Below are 23020 nucleotides of genomic sequence, written 5' to 3' on the forward strand. Positions count from 1 at the left end.
TCAGCTATTAACCTTATGGGAGTTCCCTTGTATGTTATTTTTCATTTTTCTCTTGCTGCTTTCAATAATTTCTCTTTGTCTTTAATTTTTGCCACTTTGATTACTGTGTGTCTTGGCATGTTTTTCCTTGGGTTTATCTTGTATGGGACTCTCTGCACTCCCTGGACTTGGGTGGCTATTTCCCTTCCCATGTTAGGGGAGTTTTCGACTGTAGTCTCTTCAGATACATTCTCTGGTCCTTTCTCTCTCTCTTCTCCTTCTGGGACCCCTATAATGCGAATGTTGTTATGTTTAATGTTGTCCCAAAGGTCTCTTAGGTTGTCTTCATTGCTTTTCGTTCTTTTTTCTTTATTCTGTTCCGCCACAGTGAATTCCACCATTCTGTCTTCCAGGTCACTTATCTGTTCTTCTGCTTCAGTTATTCTGCTATTGATTCCTTCTAGTGTAGTTTTCATTTCAGTTATTGTATTGGTCATTTCTGTTAGTTTGTTCTTTAATTCTTCTAGGTCTTTGTTAAACATTTCTTGCATCTTCTCGATCTTTGCCTCCATTCATTTTCCGAGGTCCTGGATCATCTTCACTATCGTTATTCTGAATTCTTTTTCTGGAAGGTTGCCTATCTCCACTTCATTCAGTTGTTTTTCCTGGGGTTTTATCTTGTTCCTTCATCTGGTACATAGCCCTCTGCCTTTTCATCTTGTCTGTCTTTCTGTGAATGTGGCTTTTGTTCCACAGGCTGCTGGATTGTAGTTCTTCTTGCTTCTGCTGTCTTTCCTCTGGTTGATGAGGCTATCTAAGAGGTTTGTGCAAGTTCCCTGATGAGAGGGACTGGTGGTGGGTAGTGCTGGCTGTTGCTCTGGTGTGCAGAGCTCAGTAAAACTTTAATCCATTTGTCTGCTGATGGGTGGGGCTGGGTTCCCTCCCTGTTGGTTGTTTGGCCTGAGGCCGCCCAACACTGGAGCCTACCCGGGCTCTCTGGTGGGGCTAATGGCGGACTCTGGGAGGGCTCATGCCAAGGAGTACTTCCCAGAACTTCTGCTGCCAGCGTCCTTGTTCTCACAGTGAGACACAGCCCCCCCCCCCGCCTCTGCAGGAGACCCTCCAACACTAGCAGGTATGTCTGGTTCTGTCTCCTATGGGGTCACTGCTCTGTCCCCTGGGTCCTGATGCACACACTACTTTGTGTGTGCCCTCCAAGAACGGAGTCTCTTTTTCCCCCAGTCCTGTCGAAGCCCTGCAGTCAAATCCCGCTAGCCTTCAAAGTCTGATTCTCTGGGAATTCCTCCTCCTGTTGCCAGACCCCTCAGGTTGGGAAGCCTGACGTGGGGCTCTCAGCACCTTCACTGCAGTGGGTGGACTCCTGTGGTATAAGTGTTCTCCAGTTTGTGAGTCACTCACCCAGCAGTTATGGGATTTGATTTTATTGTGATTGCGCCCCTCCTACCATCTCACTGTGGTTTCATCTTTGTCTTTGGATGTGGGGTATCTTTTTTGGTGAGTTCCGGTGTCTTTTGTCTTTGGATGTGGGGTATCTTTTTTAGTGAGTTCCAGTGTCTTCCTGTCGATGATCGTTCAGCATTTAGTTGTGATTCTGGTGCTCTCGCAAAAAGGAGTGCGAGCATGTCCTTCTGCTCCGCCATCTTTAACCAGTCTCTGAATTTTAAAAAATATGTATCTAGCCATCTCATTAAACCTTCTTATGGTTTTGATTGATTTTTCTAGATATATAGTCATATTGTCTACAGTTGATTATTTTGTGACCTTCTTTCTAGTTCTTAGACATTTCAACTTTATGTCCTGCCTTATTGCATGGGATAGAACTTCAGAAATAATGTTAAATGTTAATGGTAAAAGTGATAATGAGTTTTATTATAAATAAGTCTTTTTCAAAAGAAAGAAAGGGTTGTCACCAATTGTTACAAGTACCTCTTTAGAGTTACTAAAAATCTGCAGTCTGCTAAAAGCAAATATGCTTTATTCACACTTACACAATGAACAGATAATCAGTGCATGCCCATTTCAAGTCAGTCAGTGTTTTAGGCTTCGGGGGAAACTGCAATGAATAAGGCAGGCAGTGAAGTTCAGCAACATTAGAAAACTGTATGAGACAAAAGAAAGGTTACAAAGCCATCTGTGTTTGACAACCAGAGAAATATTATATAGATAGTAATCACTGTAGAAAAATGCTTCTGGCTGGGGTGATCAGAGAAAGCTCTGGTGGTGGAAGAGATAACCCAGAACAAGTGACAAGCTCTGAGAAGCCCTGGGAGAAAGCTACTGCAGTGGGTGGAGCCCCAGGGGCAGAAGACTGGAGAGTGCAAAGCATGTCATGGCTGAAGAACAAAATAGTGTGCCTTAGCACAGGGTGAATATATGGCAATAGTTTGTACGCTGGTTTCTGGGGCTCCTTGGAGGTTCTAAAGAGATGCTTCAGGGGCAAAGAGGGGATCAAGAAGGTGGGACTCTGGGTTTTCTCCATGCTCTACCTGGCTCTCCCAAAACCTCAGCAGCATTACTTTTATGTGTTTTGGATATCAGGTTTCTATTTATTTATTCTTTCTACATAGTTTTATTGAACATCTGCTAAGTACCAATAGAACCCGAGCACTGTTCTAGGTACTGGGAATATAGCAGTGCATAAAATCACCTCAAATCCCTGTCTGCATTGAGCTTACATTGTAATGTCAGGGAAGAAGAGAGACAGCAATAAGTAGAATAAAAGGTAAATCGAGGAACTTCCCTATTGGTCCCGTGGTTAAGACTCCACACTCCCAATTTAGGGGGCCTGGGTTTGATCCCTGGTCCGGGAGCTAGATCCCACATGCCACAACTAAAGATCCCGCATGCCGCAACTAAGACCCGGCACAGCCAAAGAAAGAAATAAACACTTAGCAAACAACAACAAAAGGGAAGTCGAATATAGGAGGAGTAAGAGCAATAGCGAGTTCTTGGACGGTTGCAGTTTTAAATGGAGCGCTCTGGAAAGGCCCTGCTAAAATGAAACGTGAGTAAAAACTTGAGGAAAATGAGGAAGCAAGCCATGCAGATTTCTGGGGAGAAAGAGTTCTGGGAAAAGGGAACCATTTGTGCAAAAGCCTAAGGAAGGAGCATGTCTGACAAATTCTAGGAACAGAAAGGAGGCTTGTGTGTAGGCAAGGTGGGTGGGTCATGGTGAGAGGTAAGGTCACAGTGTCAACAGGAAGTGAGTATTGATTCATGTGAGAACTTCAGTTTTACTTTTTGTAAAATGAGAAATCATCAGAAGGTTTTAAGCAGAAGAGCGATATAATCTGATTTAAGCTTTAACAGGATCACCCTAGATGCCTGTGTTAAGAATGGACAGTTGTAGAGCCGGGGTCGAAGCTGGGAGAAGTCCTCAGATCCCTGGTTGTTATTTGGAAGTAAATCAACGGAATATCCTGATTTGTTAGATCCGGAGCCTGAAAGAGAAGCAGAAGTTAAGGATAACTCTAAGGTTTTTGGTGTTGTGACTAGAAGGATGGAGTTACCATTAACTAGGAATGGTGCAGTTTAGTGGAGCAAAATTAGGAGCTCAGTGTTAGACATACTAACCTTGAGATCGCTACTAGACATCCAGGTGGAGGTATCAGGTGGACACATGCATTAGTATGAGGAGAGGTCTGAGTTACAGGTATAAATTTGACAATATTAACTCCCTGATTTTGATAATTATACTGTGATTATGTACGAGCATGTACTCCCCCCTCCCCAAATCAGGAAAGGAATACTGAAATATTCAGGGGAAAGGGGGCATCATGTCTGTAACTTAGTCTCAAACAGTTCAGGGAAAATAATTATATAGACAGATTTATAGAGAATTATAGTACAAAGTGATAAATTTAAGATTTGAAGAATCTGGGTGAAAGATATGAGAGTTCTTTCTACTATTCTTGCACTTTTTCTCTAAGTCTGAAATTATTTCACAATAGAACACTTTTCAAAAGTGAAGGATACATTTCTAGATAAACAAAACTGAGAATTCATTGCCAGCACACCTGCACTGAAAGAAACACTAATGGAGTTTTCAGTCAGAAAGAAAATGATCCTACATGAAGACACAAATATAGGAAGGGCAAAGAGAAATTAATATAGGCTGGTGAAAGGGCAAAATGAAATGAATATGGGCTGTATAAAATAATGTTTAAAATACATGTATGATTGAAATGTATAGCAATAGCACAAAAGGTGGTAGGAGGGAGTGAAAGTGTTCTGGGTATTAGAATTGTTGGTGAAGTGGTAAATTTCTCATTTATATGGAACTTCAGTAAGTCAAGGATGTACAGTGATATCTAGGGCGCTGCTTCTTACACATCTTAGTCTCAGGACCCCTTTTACTCTTAAAAATTGAGGGTCCCCCATCAAATACCACAGTAATTATCACTGCAGACAAGATCATCTACTGACGTGCTAAAATTAGAGGGTGAAAGTTCGAAGAGAAATAGCCAAGTATCTCCCGCCTCCAAGCTATCTAACAACTACAGAAGGGAAGGTAGTAACTTGACGGTGGAGAAATCCATCAAAACCCACCTCGACTACAAGCTAGTAGAGGGAAAAACTGAATGTTAAAAGGTTGGCAAGAAGAGCGAAAAGAGGACATTAAATGGGTCAAAAGGAAAATGAATTGTAAGATGAAAGATATAAACTTTAAAATTTTAATATTTACATTAAATGTAAATAGACTAAATATTCCATTAAAAGCAGAGCTTGTCAAGATTAGATTAAAAAAAAAAACCCAAACAACTAAGCTCCATTCATCAAACACACCTTTAATGAAAAAACAAAGGATTAAAAAAGTAAAATGATGGGGAAAGATACCATGCGAACACTAACCAAAAGTAACCTGGTACTGATATCAGACAAGATAGACTTAAACGTGGAGTGAGAAATAAAGAAGTTTCGGAATGGTCAACCACCAGGAAGATTTAACGTTTCTACGTATGTATGTCCCTAGTAACGTAGTTTCAATATACACAAAGCAAAAATGGACAGACTGAATGGAGAACTAGACAAATCTATCATAATGGAAAGTTTTAAAACATCATCCTCAATAATTGGTAGTACAAACGGACGAAACAATCAAGATTCTAACAATACAGTTAACAAACTTTCCATATTATATATAGGTAAATATACCATATTTATATAGTTGTATATGAATATTATACGTATATATATATATATATATATATATATATATGACCCTGTACCCAATAAAGACAGTAAATTAAAAAAAAAAAAGATGCTCAACTTCATTAGTCAACAGAGAAATGCAAATTAAAATCAGAATGAGATAACACTTTACACCCACCAGAATGGCTAAAATTGAAAAAACTGGGAGCTTTGGTGTTGGATGTACTCTTGGTCTAAGTCTGAGTTGGTGTAACCACTTTGGAACTGTTGGCAGTATCTGTTAAAGTATGCACACCCCGTATGGTCCAGCAGTTCCCCTCTAAAATATATGTATAAGGATCTTGATAGCAGCACTAATTATATAGATTGTTCAAAACTAGAAACAGATAAATTGTGGTTCATTCTTATCCTATATAAGAATACTACACAGTAGTTAGAGTGAAAGAACCATGGTTGTGTGCAACAGCGTGGATGAATCTCTCAAGCATAATGTTGAGTGAAAGAAGCCCTTTGTAAAAGACTGCTTCCTGTGTTATTCTATTTATGTAAAGCTCCAAAATAAGTGAACTTGACCTGTGGTATTAGAAGCTAAGTGGCCACTGGGAGGGAACAAGAGGAATGCACCTGAAGGTGTTCTAGTTTTGATCTGAGTGGTAGTTACATGGATGTTTCACTGTGTGAAAATTCATTACGCTGTACACTTAACGTTTGCATGCTTTTCTGTATGTTTATAGAACACCAAGAAATGTTTATATAAAACTACAGTGAGAAAAAAATAAAAATAAAACTACAGTGAGACCATCTTTTTACCTTTCAGAATGACAAAGATAAAAAACTTGGATAAGATCATGTAGGCAAAGTTGTCGGAAACAGACACACACACACTGGTGGGAATGTAAGGGGAAATAACCTCTAAGAAGGGCAGTTTGTCAATATTTATCAAAATTTAAACGGCACCTATCTGAGTCTACTTCCAGGGACATACTTGCACATGTACAAATGGCACATTCAAGGCCTTGTATTGGGGCTTTGTTTATAACAGTAAAAGTACAATAAGGGACAAGTTAAGTTGTGGTACATCCATATGATGGAATACATTACCTTATAGCTGTTAAATAGAGTGGGAGGGCTCTATAGATACTAATAGTATGGGATGCTCTCTAAGATATAGTAATTAAAAATAGCAAGGTGTAGAGTAGTAGTTATACCATGCTATTATTTGTATTAGAAATATATGTGTTATACACATAAATACATATGCATGTATAATATATAAAATATATGAATATATGAACGCACTTTCATATTCATGGACTACCTTTAGAAGGTATATAAGAAACTAGTAGCAGTGGTGGCCTCTGGAAGGTATAACTAGGTGGCCTGGTTACAGGAGTGGGAAGGAGACTTAACTTTTCACTGTTTTGCATTTTAGAATACAGAATTGTACTATGGGAATATATCTATTAAATATTAATTTTTAAAAGAATGTCCAAAATCCCTTAGAAAGATGTGATGCAGGGGACTGGTGTATTACCTTTCAGTAAGGCCAGTGTAGCCACATTTTCCTTCACAGTGAACTAGACCTTTGGTTTGACACCAGATGACATGGCTGGCTTTGCATAGGGGTGCCAAGATGTATGGGGAGAAAACACCCTGCAGCAGGGTGCTCAGACTGCCAGGGTGTGCGGGAATGAGCTGATGAGCGGACAGTAAATTCAGACCTCCTGTCTCATGCTTACTTGAAGACATAGCACTTGTTGAATGACAGTGTAGACCCCTCTCCACTGCTGATAGTGTCATTTTTCCTTCACTCCTTCCTTCTGAACGTGTATAAGTTGAATTCAGATTAAGTTAAAAATGATGCAAAACTGCTTCCTTTTGTGCTTTTTAAAAAATGTATTATAATTGAGATCATGCTATGAATATAACAACACCTGCTTTTTTATGTCTTAATGTATCAAAAGCATTTTCCCATGCCATCAAAAATTGTCCATATGACTGTGAGCATTAGAATAATATTACATTATTGAAATATGTCATAATTTGTCTAATCATTTCTCTTTGGACATTTACGTTGTTTAAATTTTTTGCTGTTATTCAAAATATGGTGACAAGCCGTCTTCGTATATTAGTCTTACACTACGTTACGTTATTATTTCTTAGGAGTAAAATCGTCAAAGGGTATGAACATTTTTAAATACTCTTGAGATCGAGTGCCGAATTGTCTTCTAGAAACTGCTCAGTTTGCTCTTCCACAGCACCCTCGCCAGCTTTGGGTATTCTCAGGCAAAAAATCATTTTTAATTTGAAAAAAATTCAGTCTTAATAACTTGACCAATACATGTGAGTGATATGCTAGAGGTCAGGGATATCAGTGTTCCTTTCAACTGAAACAGAGATTGGGACTGTTTCCTCTTGAGTTGTGTGGAGTTGTGAGGAAGAACTTGGGCTCTGAAGCCTGCTCTCTGCCCACGGCACCAGGACCTTCGGGGAGTGGCTTTACTGTCCTTGCGCCTCGCTTCCCCATCTGCAAGGTGGGGAGAATAAAGCACTGTTGCCACTTGTGGCCACTTGGGTTATGAGCTGCATGGGTCCACGATGCCACAAACACAGTGATGTGGGGCCTGGAGTTGTACAAGCATCTCCATGGCCCTGCAAAGGGTAGTGTTGGGATTCAAAGAGTTAAAAATGTAGAAAGCTCCTCAGGAATTCCCTATCCCGTGGTTAGGACTCAGGATGGTTTCACTGTCGCGGCCCGGGTTCAATCCCTGGTCGCAGAACTAAGTTCCTGCAAGCTGCACGGCACAGCGAAAAAAAAATGAAAAGCTCCTAAAACTCTTTGACACTTGGTTTTAGTCAATTTTGGCTATTATTATGGTTGGAGAGTGGAAATATGAGTGATTTTTAACTTTTCTATATGCTTTCCTTTATTTTCCATGTTTTCTGTAGTTGATGTGCTATTTTTATCAATAGATAGATATATCTGTGTATTATATATCATATGTCTGCATATCATAATATTACATGTGTTATATTGTACTTAGAAGATAGACAAGTACTCATCCAATGGGAGAAATTGGGGGGGAAGAGGGAAGCTGCCATTTAACAGGTCGGGAAGATGAGGTCTTGGCTCTCTCACATTGCCTAGCAAAATAAGCACTCAAATATTTATAGATGTGGTTGAGTACTTAATATTTATCTCTACACTAATAATGTTGACAATAGCAACCAATACCAGATTCATTGGAGCTACACAAATAGGCGGTGACAAAATAATGTATTGACCTATTAGAACATAATATGTTTTAATGTGTTCATATCAGATTAATATGAGGACTTAAAAAAAAAATCTGATAGCTGCACGGTAATTTAGAACTTCAAGAAGTAAGTTGAATGCCAAATAACAAACCTTCTGATCATATGTTTAAGATTCAAGATGTAAAAGAAAACCCCATACGAACATTGGACTTTTGTAGCATTCAGCTAAGTGACAAAGTGTGTACCTTGGTTCATGGAACTCTTGTGATGGGGTTTTCTTTAAAGAACAAAAATCTCCACCTAGGTTTGCATCCTGCAGTAGGGTTGTTTCCCAAATCAGGCTGTTTCAAGTAACATATGAAACGGCGTATGGCTGTCCCTACCATCCCAAAGCAAATGTTTGTTTTGTTGCAGTGATGGAAACATTTCCATTGGTGAAGCAAATATTTAGAGCTGAAAGAAACATTTGGGCAGCCAGGATGTGTCAAAATAGAACAGATGCCTGCCTTTTAAAAACACAATTAAAAAAAAAAAAAAAGCCACCTTGTACTTGGCTGCTGGTGGTACAGCCACAGTGGGTTAAGCAAGAAATTACATACTGCGGATGTCATTCTAATCCCAGCTCCTGGGTACATCTCTGCACCTATTTCTGTCTTGGTTTTTCTCTTCCAGAAAATGGGGATAACCATTCTAAGTGATTTTGTTCACGATTAAGGTTTTTTTTCTCCTTCCACTTATTTTCTTTGTTCTTAAAAATTAATTTATTCTTTTGAATCAGAAATATGTTCACATGGGACACAGTTCCTAAGAATATACAGTGAAAAGTCTGCCTTCAGTCTGTGTCCCCAGCTACCAGTCTCCTCTCCATCTGGGACCAGCATTACCTGTTTCTTGTCTGTCTTTATTTTATGCATGTACACACAACTACATAGATGTGTTTGTGTGTGTGCATACATAGATTCTTTTATTTAACACAGAGGTCCCATGTACCCTTCACCTAGTTTTCCCCATGTTCCATATGTCCTTTTCGTTTTTCCTTGTCTTTGAGGTGGTTGGTTCTAAGAGTTTGCTAATTTAAAATGTGCTGTGTCAGATAGCAGAGTGGGGAGCAGGCGTGTCAGGCCACCCTCTCGTGATCCCTCCAGAGCAGTAAAAAGAGCGCTGTGTTGGGAGTCTGGTTCTGCCCCTGGGCTCACCATGCCTGTGAGTAAAGTCACTGCCCCTCTCCATGTTCTCTTATCTTGATCTGTAAAACAGAAGGAAAGGAAAACAAAAAGAACAGGAGATAGACTAGATGAGCTTCAACTTTTCTTTCAGATCTGAATTACTTTGGTTGTCAAAGGTGAATTTTTCTTTTTCTTTAAAAAAACTTCACTGCCTCTTCTAAAAGGAGCAAGTTTCAAGTATAGTTAAAGGTATATATTTACTTGGCTTTCCCACATATGTACAACCATACGTTTGGCTTTCCTGGCCTTTGGCATTCAAGTAGCAGTGATTCCTGATTATCCTACTCCTCAGTCTTTAAGACACAGTTCATTTCCCTAGGGCTTGTTCACTGCACTGTGGGAAGGGCTGACTTCCCCGCCTGTTGCCAAGGACCCTGCAGGGTTAGACGCTGCTGTCCGGGACAGCCGGCAGCAATGTTTGTCGTGCCTTGGAATTGATGATCAAATATGAGGAGCAACTCCTCTTTGTTTTTGTTTTTAATTTAGCAGAGAGGGATTAAAAGAAAAAAAAAATAGACCTTTAGACTATAGATGTAAAAATAGACATCACAGATGCTGATTGGAAACCCTCCCAGTCTTTCACATGAGAGATCTCAATTTGTGTTACACAGAGGGGCAGCTCACTTCTGTCTTGTTCACCAGTTATACTACTCCCCAGAGAAGCTCAATAAATTTTATAGGGAAGTTTCCTCCTTATGCGGAAGGAGCTAAGCTGAATGAGTGTGGCTGAAATAATTTAGGGCTCCAAGGGAGTCCGTCTACCTTGTAGAGTAACGTATTGGAAGTAAATGTGCAAAAACTTTTGATCTTGGTTGATTTGGCCATGTCATTGATAGTACCGGGCCCTGGCTTCTGTGACCCCATCCTGTCTGATTTGGAATAAAACTGCTCCCTAGAACTTGCGTCTAGTTCTCTGCTAAAATCGTCCTTCTGCACGCTTCACTGGCAGTGGCTGCGGAGGTTGCCTGCTCATATTCTGCCGTTTTCACCACTAACCCTTTGAAACCTGCGAACGTGGACTTGGCTGAGAGTTTACATCTCTCTTCTGCCTCTCTGAGCGGCACAGAGGTCCTCTCCCACTGACATTAGGAAAGCAGAGCTGCCTTCTCTTTTAGACTGATGGTGGACCAAACCTGGCTGGTTGCTCAGTCTCTGAGCTAGCAGTGCAGTACATTTTGCTCTGGCTTTTTTACTTGGTGATTTATACTCCACGTGGCTGGGTGATATCCAGTGTCCTTTTGTCTTTGTGTTTATTTTTCTTGCACATTTAATGTGTTTAAAGGATATAGTGTCTTTATGGTCCCCTGGGATAAGGAGGGATTGGTGCAAGTTTTAATGAGAGGTTGAGATGAGAATTATATTCTTGATCAGATATCTTTCTTTCCTTAGGTGGCAGGAGGCAGTGTTTTGCTGCCTTTTAAAAATTATTTATTTATTGGCTGCGTTGGGTCTTCGTTGCTGCACGCGGGCTCTCTCTAGTTGCGGCCAGCGGGGGTCTACGCTTTGTTGCCATTTGCAGGCTTCTCATTGCGGTGGCTTCTCTTGTTGCGGAGCACGGGCTTCAGCAGTTGTGAGGATGGGTTTAGTTGCTCCGCGGCATGCGGGATCTTCCGGACCAGGGCTCGAACCCGTGTCCCCTGCGTTGGCAGGCGGACTCTTAACCACTGTGCCACCAGGGAAGTCCCCGCTGCTTTTTGAAATAGCATTTCTATCTAACGATTTTTAGAAGGATACTGAGAGGACATTCTGTTTCAGGGCATCATCTGCAACTTTTTCTCCTGTTGTTTGAGCTTCCTTATTTAAGGAGAGGGGAGAGTGTCAAGTCTTGTTCTTGAATTTACATATCAACATCAAGATGGTGGGAACCAGGCCCCACCATCAGATCAATTTTTATAAAAACCGATTCAGGGTGATGATATTTGGAACTAGTTTTCTCAAAAACTGTTTTTGCTGCTTGGGAATAGTCAGTCAGCAGAGAAGAAAGCATTTGGCTTATTTGCTTAATATTTTAACCAAGTGAATTAGGTTGGGGGGCTGGGGGGAGGGGACAAGAAAGTGGGTGGGGGGGCTTCCCTGGTGGCGCAGTGGTTGAGAGTCTGCCTGCTGATGCAGAGGACGCGGGTTCGTGCCCCAGTCCGGGAAGACCCCACATGGCGCGGAGCGGCTGGGCCCGTGAGCCATGGCCGCTGAGCCTGCTCGTCCGGAGCCTGTGCTCCACAACGGAAGAGGCCCGCTTATAGAAAAAAAAAAAAAAAAAAAAAGAAAGTGGGTGGGGGAGGCCTCATAAACAAGGTGATATATAATATTTTTTTTGTTCTCCTTTTAAATAAATACCGATCAGCTTTATGTTCAGAGACAATAGGAGCCGTTGGCTTAAATTTGCAGTTTACTGTATTTATGGCTGTAATATCAAGGTGCTGCCGTCGTAATTTCATGCCCCAATGAGAAGAGCAAGGTCGAAGCAAATGCTTCCATCGGCATCTGCTAACACACTAACTCATAAACAAGGCCCGGCTGGATCAGGTGGCACGGAATAATACAGGCTAATGAAATACAGCACAGCTTTCCATTACTGTTAGTTTTTACAGTGTCGTCATTACGTGTAATTTATGTTTAAAAAATTCAATTTTATACAAGGCACTGGGAAATAGGGGTCTACAGGTCATCCAACGACTTTTAGAGGCTCTGAGAGTCCTTATTGTACTCCACTGTTCCAACAAAATGTTAATAAAATAAAATAAAAATACTTTTTCCCTTTCTCCTCCCCTAACCTTTTCTGAGAGAGTTGATTTTTCTTTTAATTTGGGGAGTATTTTTAGCCAGCTGTCTTCTCTGCCTCATCTCCTCCCAGAGTGCCTGGGTAGATAACTAGCTGTGTTCCGAGAGAGGTGACCCGTGCTCAGTCTCCCTGCGTCCCAGATGAATCTCCCAAGTCCTGTAAATAGAGGAACTGCGACGGGGCGGGGGAGGAAGACGGCCGAGTGGCCAGCCCATAACTGCTGCCTGTTGCCACTGGCCCTCTGGCCCTGTTTCCTAGTCCCCGTCAGACTCCACATTTTTATTATAATACTCGGACTGGGCCGGAAGGTGCTGTCAGGCGTTCATCACCTTGCTTATATCCAAACTATTCCTAACCCTGCTGTCCTGGTGGTTGTTTGACCTGAGGGATACAGAGAACACTGCTGTCTGCTGTCACCTCTCTTTCTTCTCCCCCTGCATGGAACCAGGCCCTGGGGCAGTGCCCAGCGGTCACTGGGGAGAGAGTTGAGGCTCCTTATTCTGAGAAGCCCTTGAACCGCCAGTCCCACAGAAAAAAGTCAGCCCTCCCCAGTGCCGGTTTGTCTGAGCTGAGTGGTGGGAAAGGACCCAGCGGCACTGTGAGCCAGTTGGCTGCAGCTTACACACAGTCAACTGGTTTGGTTCTGTTTGCATTTTAATAGAAATCTTTAAACAATTTTGTTTATCTTCTGAAGGATAAAAATAAGCAGGTGTGGCAGCCCGGAGGCCGTTGACTTCAGCTGCTGCAGCAGTAACACGGGGCTTTATTAATCAATAGAATGTAGCTCTCTTGTTTCTGTTCTTTTAAAGGAATCCCACCCTGGAGAAAGTGATGGAAGAGAAGTCCTTGGCCCAGCATCTACACAGGGGCAGTCTCCTGGGAAAGGGAACTGTTTGGAGAAGTAGATTCCAGAGAACCGAGGGAACTAGCAGTCCGTCCTTTGTCTTCACGGCTCGCTTTGAATTGAGCGCAGCTTTGCAGATCAGGCAGCTGTGGTCTTAAAGGTGAAATGATAGAGGCAGGCGTCCTGCTCCGTCTGCTCACCTCGGACAAGTCCCCTCTTCTGTTTCTCCTCCTCTTGAGTAAAGCTAGTGAGTGGATGGAATAACCGAGCAGGACTTCCTTAGTTTTGCTCTCTATCAATAACATAGTTTAATTGTCAGTGTCACAGGCTGGGGGAGGGGCTGGTAGCTCCTGGAATCACCAAGTAGCAGAGGTGAAGTTACTGAGAGAACATCTAAATGCAAAGTGCTAGTGCTAAAAGAAAATTTTAGGCTTTATTAAAATGGGCTCATTCTTCCAAAGGCAGCAGCTAAAGGACATGTGAGTCAGGGATGGGAGGGGAGGAGGTTTGCCTGCCACAGGACAGTGACACCCTTTCCTCCTGTCTCTTCTCTGCTCAGCCCTTGCTCAGTCCCTCTGCGGTTAGATTGCAGATAGCAATCAACTGGAAGGAAGTATGTGTGTCTAATTTGCATGAGATTATTTAAAACAAAAACAAAAAAAAGGTCTGCATTAGTCAGGGTGATGGTAAACAACGCAAAGAGCTGCCTTTTACAATATAGCCTGTGCCTCAGCTTTCAGAGCCAAATATAATTCACTTACAATCGGCAGTTTCCTTTATTATTCCTTTTAACCTTTTGGATTCTGCAAGGTCTCAATCGAAGTTCTCCACTGTTTATCTCAGTGGGGGTGGGTGAGAACCTGGCTGTCTTATGTGTGGGCCCTAAGGCAGTACCCCATCCCTAAAGGCAGAGTCCTTTCAGCGCCAGGAGCTGGTGAGTGGTAGATACCTGAGAGGAATGACACTCCACCCCACCTCAGGCTCTGTGAGTCCCAGATGAATCACTTGAGTCTTGTAGAGTCAATCTTCCCAAAGCTGGGGACACTCCAGAGGAAAAGGCCACTAAGGGAAGCATAGGCACCAGTCTGTGAGAGGCCTTTGGATTTATTTGATAAGAATATTAGAAGGAGATGAGGTCGCTCTATCTTGTCACTCTGGTAGTGTTCAAAAAGTTGTCCAGGTGTCATTTGCAAATAGGACCCAGGTGTTAGGTTCCTGTGTTGTTTTGGGATAGCCCCAAAACAGCATTCACTGGCTCTTATCTATGGATGGGGTGCCGGTGGGGGCGGGGCTGGGAGAAGACAAATTAGTCCTCATATTTTCTTTAACAAGATTGAAGACTTTAGGCATCATTTTGATGTGTTGTAACTCTGCGCTGTAGTGGGAAGTCACTGGGCTGGGGTTTCATCTGGCATCACCAGGCTTTTACTAGTATGATTTGAGGCATGGTTTTCACCCTCCTTAGCCCTCAGTGTTTTTTTTTTGTTTTTTAATCTGTTAAATAAGGGCAATGGCTAGGATAATGGCCCAGCTCTGAAATTATCTTATTCAGTGAGATCGTTAAAATGCTTATTTTTTTAAAAAAGAAGAAAAGTGATTCATTTTCTGTAACTAAATCAAAATCCTGACTCTCCAGAGAACTAGGGATATCAGAATTCCAGCCAATGTAAATTTAGAGCATCACATGATAAGGTCTGTATAAAACAAGAGCTTGGAAGGAAGTGCTGATGCCCTTTAAACCGGGGCTTCACTAGTGGGCTTGGCTGCAATAGTGCAAGGAATATGTTTTATTAGGAAAATAAGCTTCGTAAAAGCTCAGGGCCAGAGGGCAGGACAGTGGTCAGGGAGTCCTGTCCCTTTAACCAGCTCCAGCTCTCAGCTCCAGCTCTCAGGGCTGCAGCACAGCCTGTAACTTGCTGTATATTTCCCCAGCGTTAAACATTATGGTACTTGTTTATATTTGAAAGAGCCAAAAGGGAAAATGAGAATGCAACCGAATGCTCCTTTTGGGAAAATTATCCTCATTTGCAGCCAGTGGCTGACAAGGCACACGAACCACCAGCTTTATGAAGTCCCATTGTATACCAGTGACCAGTAGCTCGTGCTGACGCCGCATGTGCCACTGTCTTCTTCCGTGGCTGATTATGACTGGTTAAAATCGTGTCTTTCCTACTAGAACTCTGAAAGGGGTTCCCCTTTCTACCGAGGAGTGACTGGCAGTCAGTACCCGGGCTGGAGCCTGGGAGGCGCTCGCTCAGCGAAGTGTGTTCTCTGTGTTTGCCCGGCTCGTCTGTCTGTCCTGCCCCTGTCCTTGGGAGGTGACATCACAGTAAAGCGGTCCTTTTGCAGCAAGCTGGGGGATTAGGGAGGAGGAACATCCCCTGGCTAGCCCCACGTATTCAAATTCAGCTCTTGTATTTGAAGGTGCCAAGCGCCAGTAAATGATCCTCTTTGCCCCTTGCCAGCCTCTCCTCTGCCCCGTCAGTCTGTTGAGAGGATGGTGCGCTTGCTCGGACGACCCAGGAGCACTGAGACTCCACGGAGGTGTGGCCTTGCCCACCACTGGCGGGCTCTGTCATGTGCTGAGGGCAAAGAGGGAAAGGGATGCGGTGTTAAGTGGGAAGGGACCTCAAGTGCTCGGTGCAGAGAGGAGAAGAGAGGGTCCAGGGCCATTTAGAATAGTTCAGGAATTCTCCCTTGACCACTTGTGGTGGGGCATGAAGAGTTTGAGGGGCGGCTGCAGCCAACTCACATGCCAGCGTAGTGTGGGGCAGTGCTGTGCTTAGAGCATTAATGGGCTCCGCCGGCTAGCCCCTTGGCACAGAGCTCGAGAGGCACCATGCTTCGGGAGATGTTGACCCTCAGAGCCTCCTTGTACTTCACCTCCCCCAGGGACAGATAGACCATGCTGCGGACCTCCGATGGAGAGCTGCCGGCCCGATGTGGACGAGCTCTCGGCTCTAGTTTAAAAGTTCTGTGTTGTGGCTGGACTGAATGTTGGGATTCCCAGAACAGCTCGGGCCGGACAGAGTGCTCTTTTGCAAAGACTAGCAGTGACCTCACACCTGCTTCTCCCAGTCGCAGCACTTGGAGCATTTCTGTGTACACGGCTGCTTCCCCTGCGACACAGAGCTGCCCTGTGGGGAGGTCTCTCTCACACCTGTGTGCCACTCCTCGTGCAGATGCTTTGGATTGGTCAGTGCCCTCGTCCTCTTCCCCCAGAGCCGGCGTCCCTGGTCTGCCTCCGACCTGTTGAAATATTCCAGCTGTGCGCCCACTGGAAATGTCTTCCTGGGTTTTTCACTTGCCTTTTATTCCTCCTTGGGCAAAGCCTCTCCACATGTCATAGCCACTGCAGATGGCGCCCTGCAATTTCCTGATGTCCCAAGTGCACTGTGGTTTAGAGTGTTGGGAGGATTTTTTAAAAAAAAGGAAAAAGAAAAACTAGCCAAAGGCGATATAGGCAGCCTGTGATAGTCTAGAGTAATAATCATCTGAAAGTTTGGGCCTGGCCTTGTTTTGATCTGTTTTCTTGTTTTATTTTCTTCTTTACATTCTATATCCCATTCATACTAATCACAGTCAGTCCTGATTTTTCTTTTTATTTCTGCATTTGTCATAAAATAAAGCAAATTATTCCCGTCTTCAGAAACGATCTAGACTAATTAGTCGTCTCACCCAATAATTAGTTTTTTGTTTCCCTGTCTGTTTTCATGCATTATTGTTAGTTTTTTCCCCTCTTTTTTTTTTTTTTTTTTTTAACACCATTACAGATTAAAATGAGCCACATTTGCAGTTTGATGGTATCTGTTTTCGGGGAAGAATGGAGAATTGCAGTATGGAGAGACTTCAAAAGCAGCAATAAACTCAAGGATAAATTAAGGAAATTGAATGAGCCACATTTGGAAGCAGTGTTGAGGCTAATATTCTGTCGCTTAAGGTTAAATTGCAGCTGAGAGAGGTTCCAGAGAATCCGAAATCGGGGAAGCAACTTACTAGGATGCTAGGCATCCTGTGACTCTAAAGTCTTAAATGATTTCGTTGCAGCCATGGACAGTGGCAAAAGGTACTCACCTGCAATTATGTCCTCTTCTTCCCCAGGGCTGACGGATGAAGAGATTGATTTGGCTTTCCAGCAGTCGGGCACGGCTGCCGATGAGCCTGCGTCCTTGGGCCCAGCCACACAGGTGGTGCCTGTCCAGCCCCCTCATCTCATTTCGCAGCCATATAGTAAGTCACCCGCTCAAACTCTGGCTTTAACCTTGACTGGGATTCAGGACTCTGGCCAAAGGGCAGCGCTTCACGTCTCCCAGAGTCAGCAGGCGTGGCGGGGTGGGGGTGGGGGACTGGGAGTAGGAGATGGCTCTTGGGTTTTTCCAAAAGACTGTGACACACCCAAATCCTCTTCTAGACGAACTTTTAAGTATGTGACAGGTTTTAAGACTCAAGGTACCAGAATAAATGAGTTTGTTGTATTGTTTCAAGTATTTTGGTTTCAAGCAGGAATCTGTAAAAGTATTTATTGGTTCAGTTTCTGTTTCCTTATATCAATGCTTTTTGCATGTTACTGTTTCACTAATAAGAACATAAACATCTGATTTATGGGTGCCTTCTTGTTTGGTCACTGAAATAACTTGTCTCCTAATTTTATCTTTTAAAGTTAATATTAGTAGATTTAGGCTAGCCTTCCTCACCCCACCCTCCTTTTCTTCCTTCCTTCCTTCCTTGTCCTGGCTATACCATGTATATTTATGTAGTGACAATCTGTTAGAGAATTTCACATTAAATGTGAAGGTCCTTTTTGAATGCAGCTTTTAATTATTACATGAGAACATGACCCATGAGAGGTTTTTGTTGTTTTTAAATGAAAGCTACTTTTAGCAATAAAGCTTCTTTAAGCTAGTAATAAATGTACACTTCCAAAATATAGGCAGAACTCCTTCCTTAAGTCACTTATGAAAAACCTAAAAAGGCTAAAATTGACTCCAAAGCAATGGAAAATTGCTCAGTTTTGTGTGTTTAACATAAGACTTCAGCCTTGGATCTGCTGTCTTTCAAAATGCCTTTTCTGTAATTGTCTTCATTTTAATGGTCTATCTCGGAAGTTTTCTTTTTTTCAAAACATGTTTTTAAAGTGTCAGATATCAGATTTTAAAAGGCGCAGTTTAAAATGCCAGACTTGTTTTGATCCCCACCACGTGGCCTGGAACCGCCTTCCGGCCCCCATTTCGCTGTCCTTCCCACAGCTAGGGAAGTGCAGTCTTCCGTACAGACAGCGCGGGGGCCAGGCAGTAGGTTAGAATATGCTTTGTGTGTCACAGGTCTCGTTTAGATATCACCTTTCTTTTGCTCTCTGGAAAAGGCTGAATGGGTGAGGCCAGGTAGCACGAACTCAAGCTGATCTATCCGTGGTCGCCTTGTCTAACAAACCACTGGCGTCGTGTGACCTCTGAGACCGGTGCTCAGTGATGAGCCTTGTACTGGGGCTGCTGAGTCAGTGGCAGCTATTTGTCAGCCTGGGACTCATTCTCAGTCCTGGCTGACATTCTTTTCGATCCATTGTGTTGCTTTGGGTCACTAAACATAGTCTCTGTGTTTCTTTTAAAACAAAGGCTAAGTCTCCACACTTTTTCTTCAGGTGTGTCCTTGGGCCCAGGGTTTGATGGGATTTGTTGAGGACGGGCAGTGGCAGCTGGGGTGCAGAATTTTCTAAAATGCACATCTGTTCTATTCCAGCTGTTTCCTCCATGGTTTAATACCAAACAGGTCTCTCCACTACTTGGAAACTTCTTGCTCAGAACAAATTGTTCTGTTGGTCACAGAGTTGGCCTAAAGCATCATGCGTTTGCCTGCTTTCAGTGGGCACAAAGGGTTAAACTGCTAGTCTTTCTGAAGAGGCAGAAGAATGGGTCTGGGAGGGGCGAGTCAGTCATTTAAATCACTCTCCTGCCCAGATCTCTCTGAGAAGAAGCATTACGCGTTTAGGTATTTAGGTAGGAGTATTTTTAAGAGTCTCCCAGCCCTAAAAATAAAATATATCTTCTTAGAGACAGACTCCTTCCTGCTTTGACGCTAGTATAAAAACAATGGTAATGGTAATTTTAAATACCTGGAGTTTTTTTAGTTGTCACCCTCGAGCTTCATTCTTCTTGTACCGTTACCCCGCTCCTCTCAGCTTGGGGTTGACTCTACCTCTTCACTTCTGTACTTTTGCCAAGAGGTGTCAAAACTACTCCAAAAAAAAAAAAAGCTTGATTTTGATTAATATAGAGAAACAAGACTTTGCCTGACTGATAATAAAACTGATAAATGACATTTGAATTACTTGTAGCGGTAATTTATTACATAAAATATCTTTTATTTGACATGCGATTAGTTGCTGGAAGCATCACTCAATCTGACTAGTTTAAACATGCTCTAAAATGAACCCCAGTAAAAACCAGGGCTGTCTGCTTCTGGCGTTATGAAATATACTAATCCTGGAGTGAGGAAAAAATCTGACTTTAAGTATTTAAATGATTAATTGGGTTTATATATTTTTTTTTACCTTTCTAACCCCCTTAATTACAAGCAAACTCAGGGGAGTTTCTGAACTAGGTGTGCAATCTGCATGCTTATCACCGAGGCATTGTCTGCGTCCTGGGAGGGATTTATGGCCTCCATTGATGTGTGTTCTTGCAGATTTTACATCTGGAGCTCGGGCAGCCCTTTCCTTCCCATTTCTTGGCTTTTTAAGGACATTCCATCTCTGAGCCCAAGCCTAGAAAATGGGATTCTCTGGGCTCGGCCCCAAACGCTAATGTCTCCAGGAAGGGTGGCTTTTCCGAGACCACCCCTGGGAGGCCATTGCTCGGGGATCGTCACCTCTGGACTTGCCCACCCTCCTGCTTGGTGGCAGGTGTCCCACTCGGTGCCTCTTATGATATCTCTGCTTTTTGGTGAATGTGGTTGACCTTGAGATGTTAGTGAATGCCAGCATCAGCAAAGAACATGGAGACCTAGCAGAAATGGTACCAGTTCATCACTGTTTATTAAGAACCTGCTATATGCTCAGTACAGTATCATGAGAGATTCAAAACATGATCTTTAAGAATCTTACAGGCTCTCTGGGAGAGATAAGATAAACTCTTAAGAAAAAGATAATAATATAAGACATTGTGATTTAATGCCAAAATTAATTATACAGACAAGAAACTCCACAGGAATACAGAAAAGAGAAAAATTAATGTAGGCTTGAGAAGTCAGAGAAGGCTTTGTGAAAGTAGGAGGAGGTTGACACCAGGGGAAGCTTGGTGTCACTTGGTGTGAGAATAAACCAGAGTTGTCAGGGCTTAAAAGAAAGTCGGGTAGAGCTCAGGAAAAGTCAGGCCGGGATGCAAGAGGAAATTTGACATCTTCTGTTTCTCGTTTTGGTTTGTTTTTGTTCGACTTTGAAGCAGGAATCAGTGTGCGTGTCTATGTGCAGAGCCTAACACAGTCCTGAACTAAAGTCCTTGTAAGTGCTTGACTGATTCATTCATTCTAAGATGACTTTTCTTCTTTCCTTCCAGAGAGACAAGAAAGCAAGGTAGCTTTGAAATACAGGCAAGGCCAGTGTGAATTTTGTATGATAATAATTTTTCTTAGGCTTAAATATTCCCCCCCGCCACTGTCTTTGGTAAACAATTCAGGCTTTTTCAAAGACTGACCTACAGCTTCAGTTGCCTCTTCTTAAAATAGGATGTACATGTCTGAGGTTGGTGAAAGGCATTGACATTTCATTAGAAACCCTGGGAGAGTGTTGTGTGCTCTTTCTCAGTTTGTTTCTCTTCTGGCCCTGGTTAGTAACATAAACTTTCCCTTGATTGTCTTAGGTCCCTGAGGGAGCGTTGATTACTGAATACCTGCTATGTGCCAGGCACTGTGCCGGACCCCTGGGATGGGACAATTAAGGCCTGGCTGGTCTCTCTCTCCAGCCCTCCTGTCCAGTAGGAAAGACAGTTAAGGGAACACAGCAGTGCTATGAGGTCAGCCCAGGATGGTGGCACAGACAAGGTGAAGGGGCACCTCAGAGAGCAGGAGACGCCTAACTGGACCTGGGGCATGATTGGTACAGTGACCAGACGGGATGGACCGGAGCATCCAAGCTAAGGCAAAGCCACATGGACGTGAAACCATGTGATGGTCAGAGCGGCTGCATCATGGGATAGGAGTGTCGGGAGAGACGACCCGGGGGAGTTGGCCGCCAGGTCATCTCCCTGACGGAGGACAGTCAAAATCACATGGCTTTTTTTTTTTTTGCGGTACGCGGGCCTCTCACTGCTGTGGCCTCTCCCGTTGCGGAGCACAGGCTCAGTGGCCATGGCTCACGGGCCCAGCCGCTCCACGGCATGTGGGATCCTCCCGGACCGGGGCACGAACCTACGTCCCCTGCATCAGCAGGCGGACTCTCAACCACTGTGCCACCAGGGAAGCCCTCACATGGCTTTTTTACTTTGAAATGCATTGTGTAATTATTTTTGAGGCTGTATTACCTATTTAACTGTATTATTCTTAGACTAATATTAAAATTATTTGTACCATCAGAGCAGATGCTGCATGGGGAATTAGAGAAGACATGCTGGGTGTGCGCTGGATGCGACAGGGGTCCAGATGCTTTGCCCATAACTCCCTTTCAAATGCCTCCATTCCAACTGGGATGGAGGTTCCCCTTGCCTTGATCAGCCCCCTGCTCGCCACCACACTACACTGAAATATTTACTCACTTCCTATTAAACTGTGAGTTTCTTGAGCTCAGAGGCTTTTTTTTAAATCTATGGCCCAAGGTTCTGACTTAGCAGGTTTTCCAGAAACACTTGTTGAATGAATAAATGATGGTGGACATGTGCTTGAGAATTGCAAGGCTGCCGAGTAATACCATCAACTCTTGGGGTTGATGCCAAGGCAGCCAGTCAGTGAGGCCTCCTGTGTGCTCTGTGTGGAGCAGGCTGCAGAAGTAGGGGACAGGCCTTGCCTCAGGAAGCCCCGGTTTAATGTAGAGGGAAGCCCCATGCTTGGGGTAGGACAGCAAAAGCTAACCCATGCCATCTTGTATGGTGTGAATAGTGAGAGCTTTCGGGAGTTAAGAACAAAGGAACCCCCAGTGTGCTGATCTCAGGCCAGGCCTTCTGGAGGAAGCAGGTCCATGGAGACACCGAGAAGCTGGGGGTGGGGAGGGTGTAAGTGACTCTGGAGGTGAGTGTGAACGGAGGTGGCACTGTGAACAGCCTCTCTGTTCCCACCAAGAACTGAACGGGGAAGACTCTGTCCCTCCCTCCCTCCCTCCCTCCCTCTATCTCTCTCTCTCTTCCATTTCTCTGTCGGTTTAGCACACAAATCTCACTTTTTGCTACATAAAAGTTACTGGTTTGTATATGAAGGAAACATTTCTCTAATTTTGAGGCAATGGTACTTTTCTTCTTTTGTCCATGTGACTGGTTTGGAATAGCAGCTCATCAAGGGCCAGCACCTGTCCGTTTTGTTTGCTTTGTGGAATGCCCAGTGTGATGCCTTGTGGCTGCCGAATAAATGCCGTGTGTGGATATTGAAGAGTGCAGGCGTTACAGTCTGAGTGGAAACATCCTTACCTTAGATTTCTTAGACCATTGAAAGAGCCTTTGGTGTTGGTGGTAGCTAGGATCATGGCTGTGCTGACAGTGCAGCCTGTGTTGGTTGTATAAGATTCTGCAACAAGTAACAGTGGTTTAAACAAAACAAAGGCCTCTTTTTCTAAGTAAACATAGT

General features: G+C 43.4%; 1 protein-coding gene across 2 annotated transcripts in view; it reads left to right on the plus strand.

The window, feature by feature from the left end:
- The window catches only part of PEX14 (peroxisomal biogenesis factor 14), a 139063-nt gene that overhangs the window by 93706 nt on the left and 22337 nt on the right, over positions 1-23020 (plus strand). For both annotated transcript variants that reach the window (XM_032637832.1, XM_032637843.1), the window contains one exon: positions 17360-17488. In XM_032637832.1, the coding sequence (XP_032493723.1) occupies positions 17360-17488 (129 nt within the window). The remainder of the gene's footprint in view (positions 1-17359; positions 17489-23020) is intronic.

The sequence above is a fragment of the Phocoena sinus genome, chromosome 1, assembly GCF_008692025.1.
Source record: "Phocoena sinus isolate mPhoSin1 chromosome 1, mPhoSin1.pri, whole genome shotgun sequence".
NCBI lineage: Eukaryota > Metazoa > Chordata > Mammalia > Artiodactyla > Phocoenidae > Phocoena > Phocoena sinus.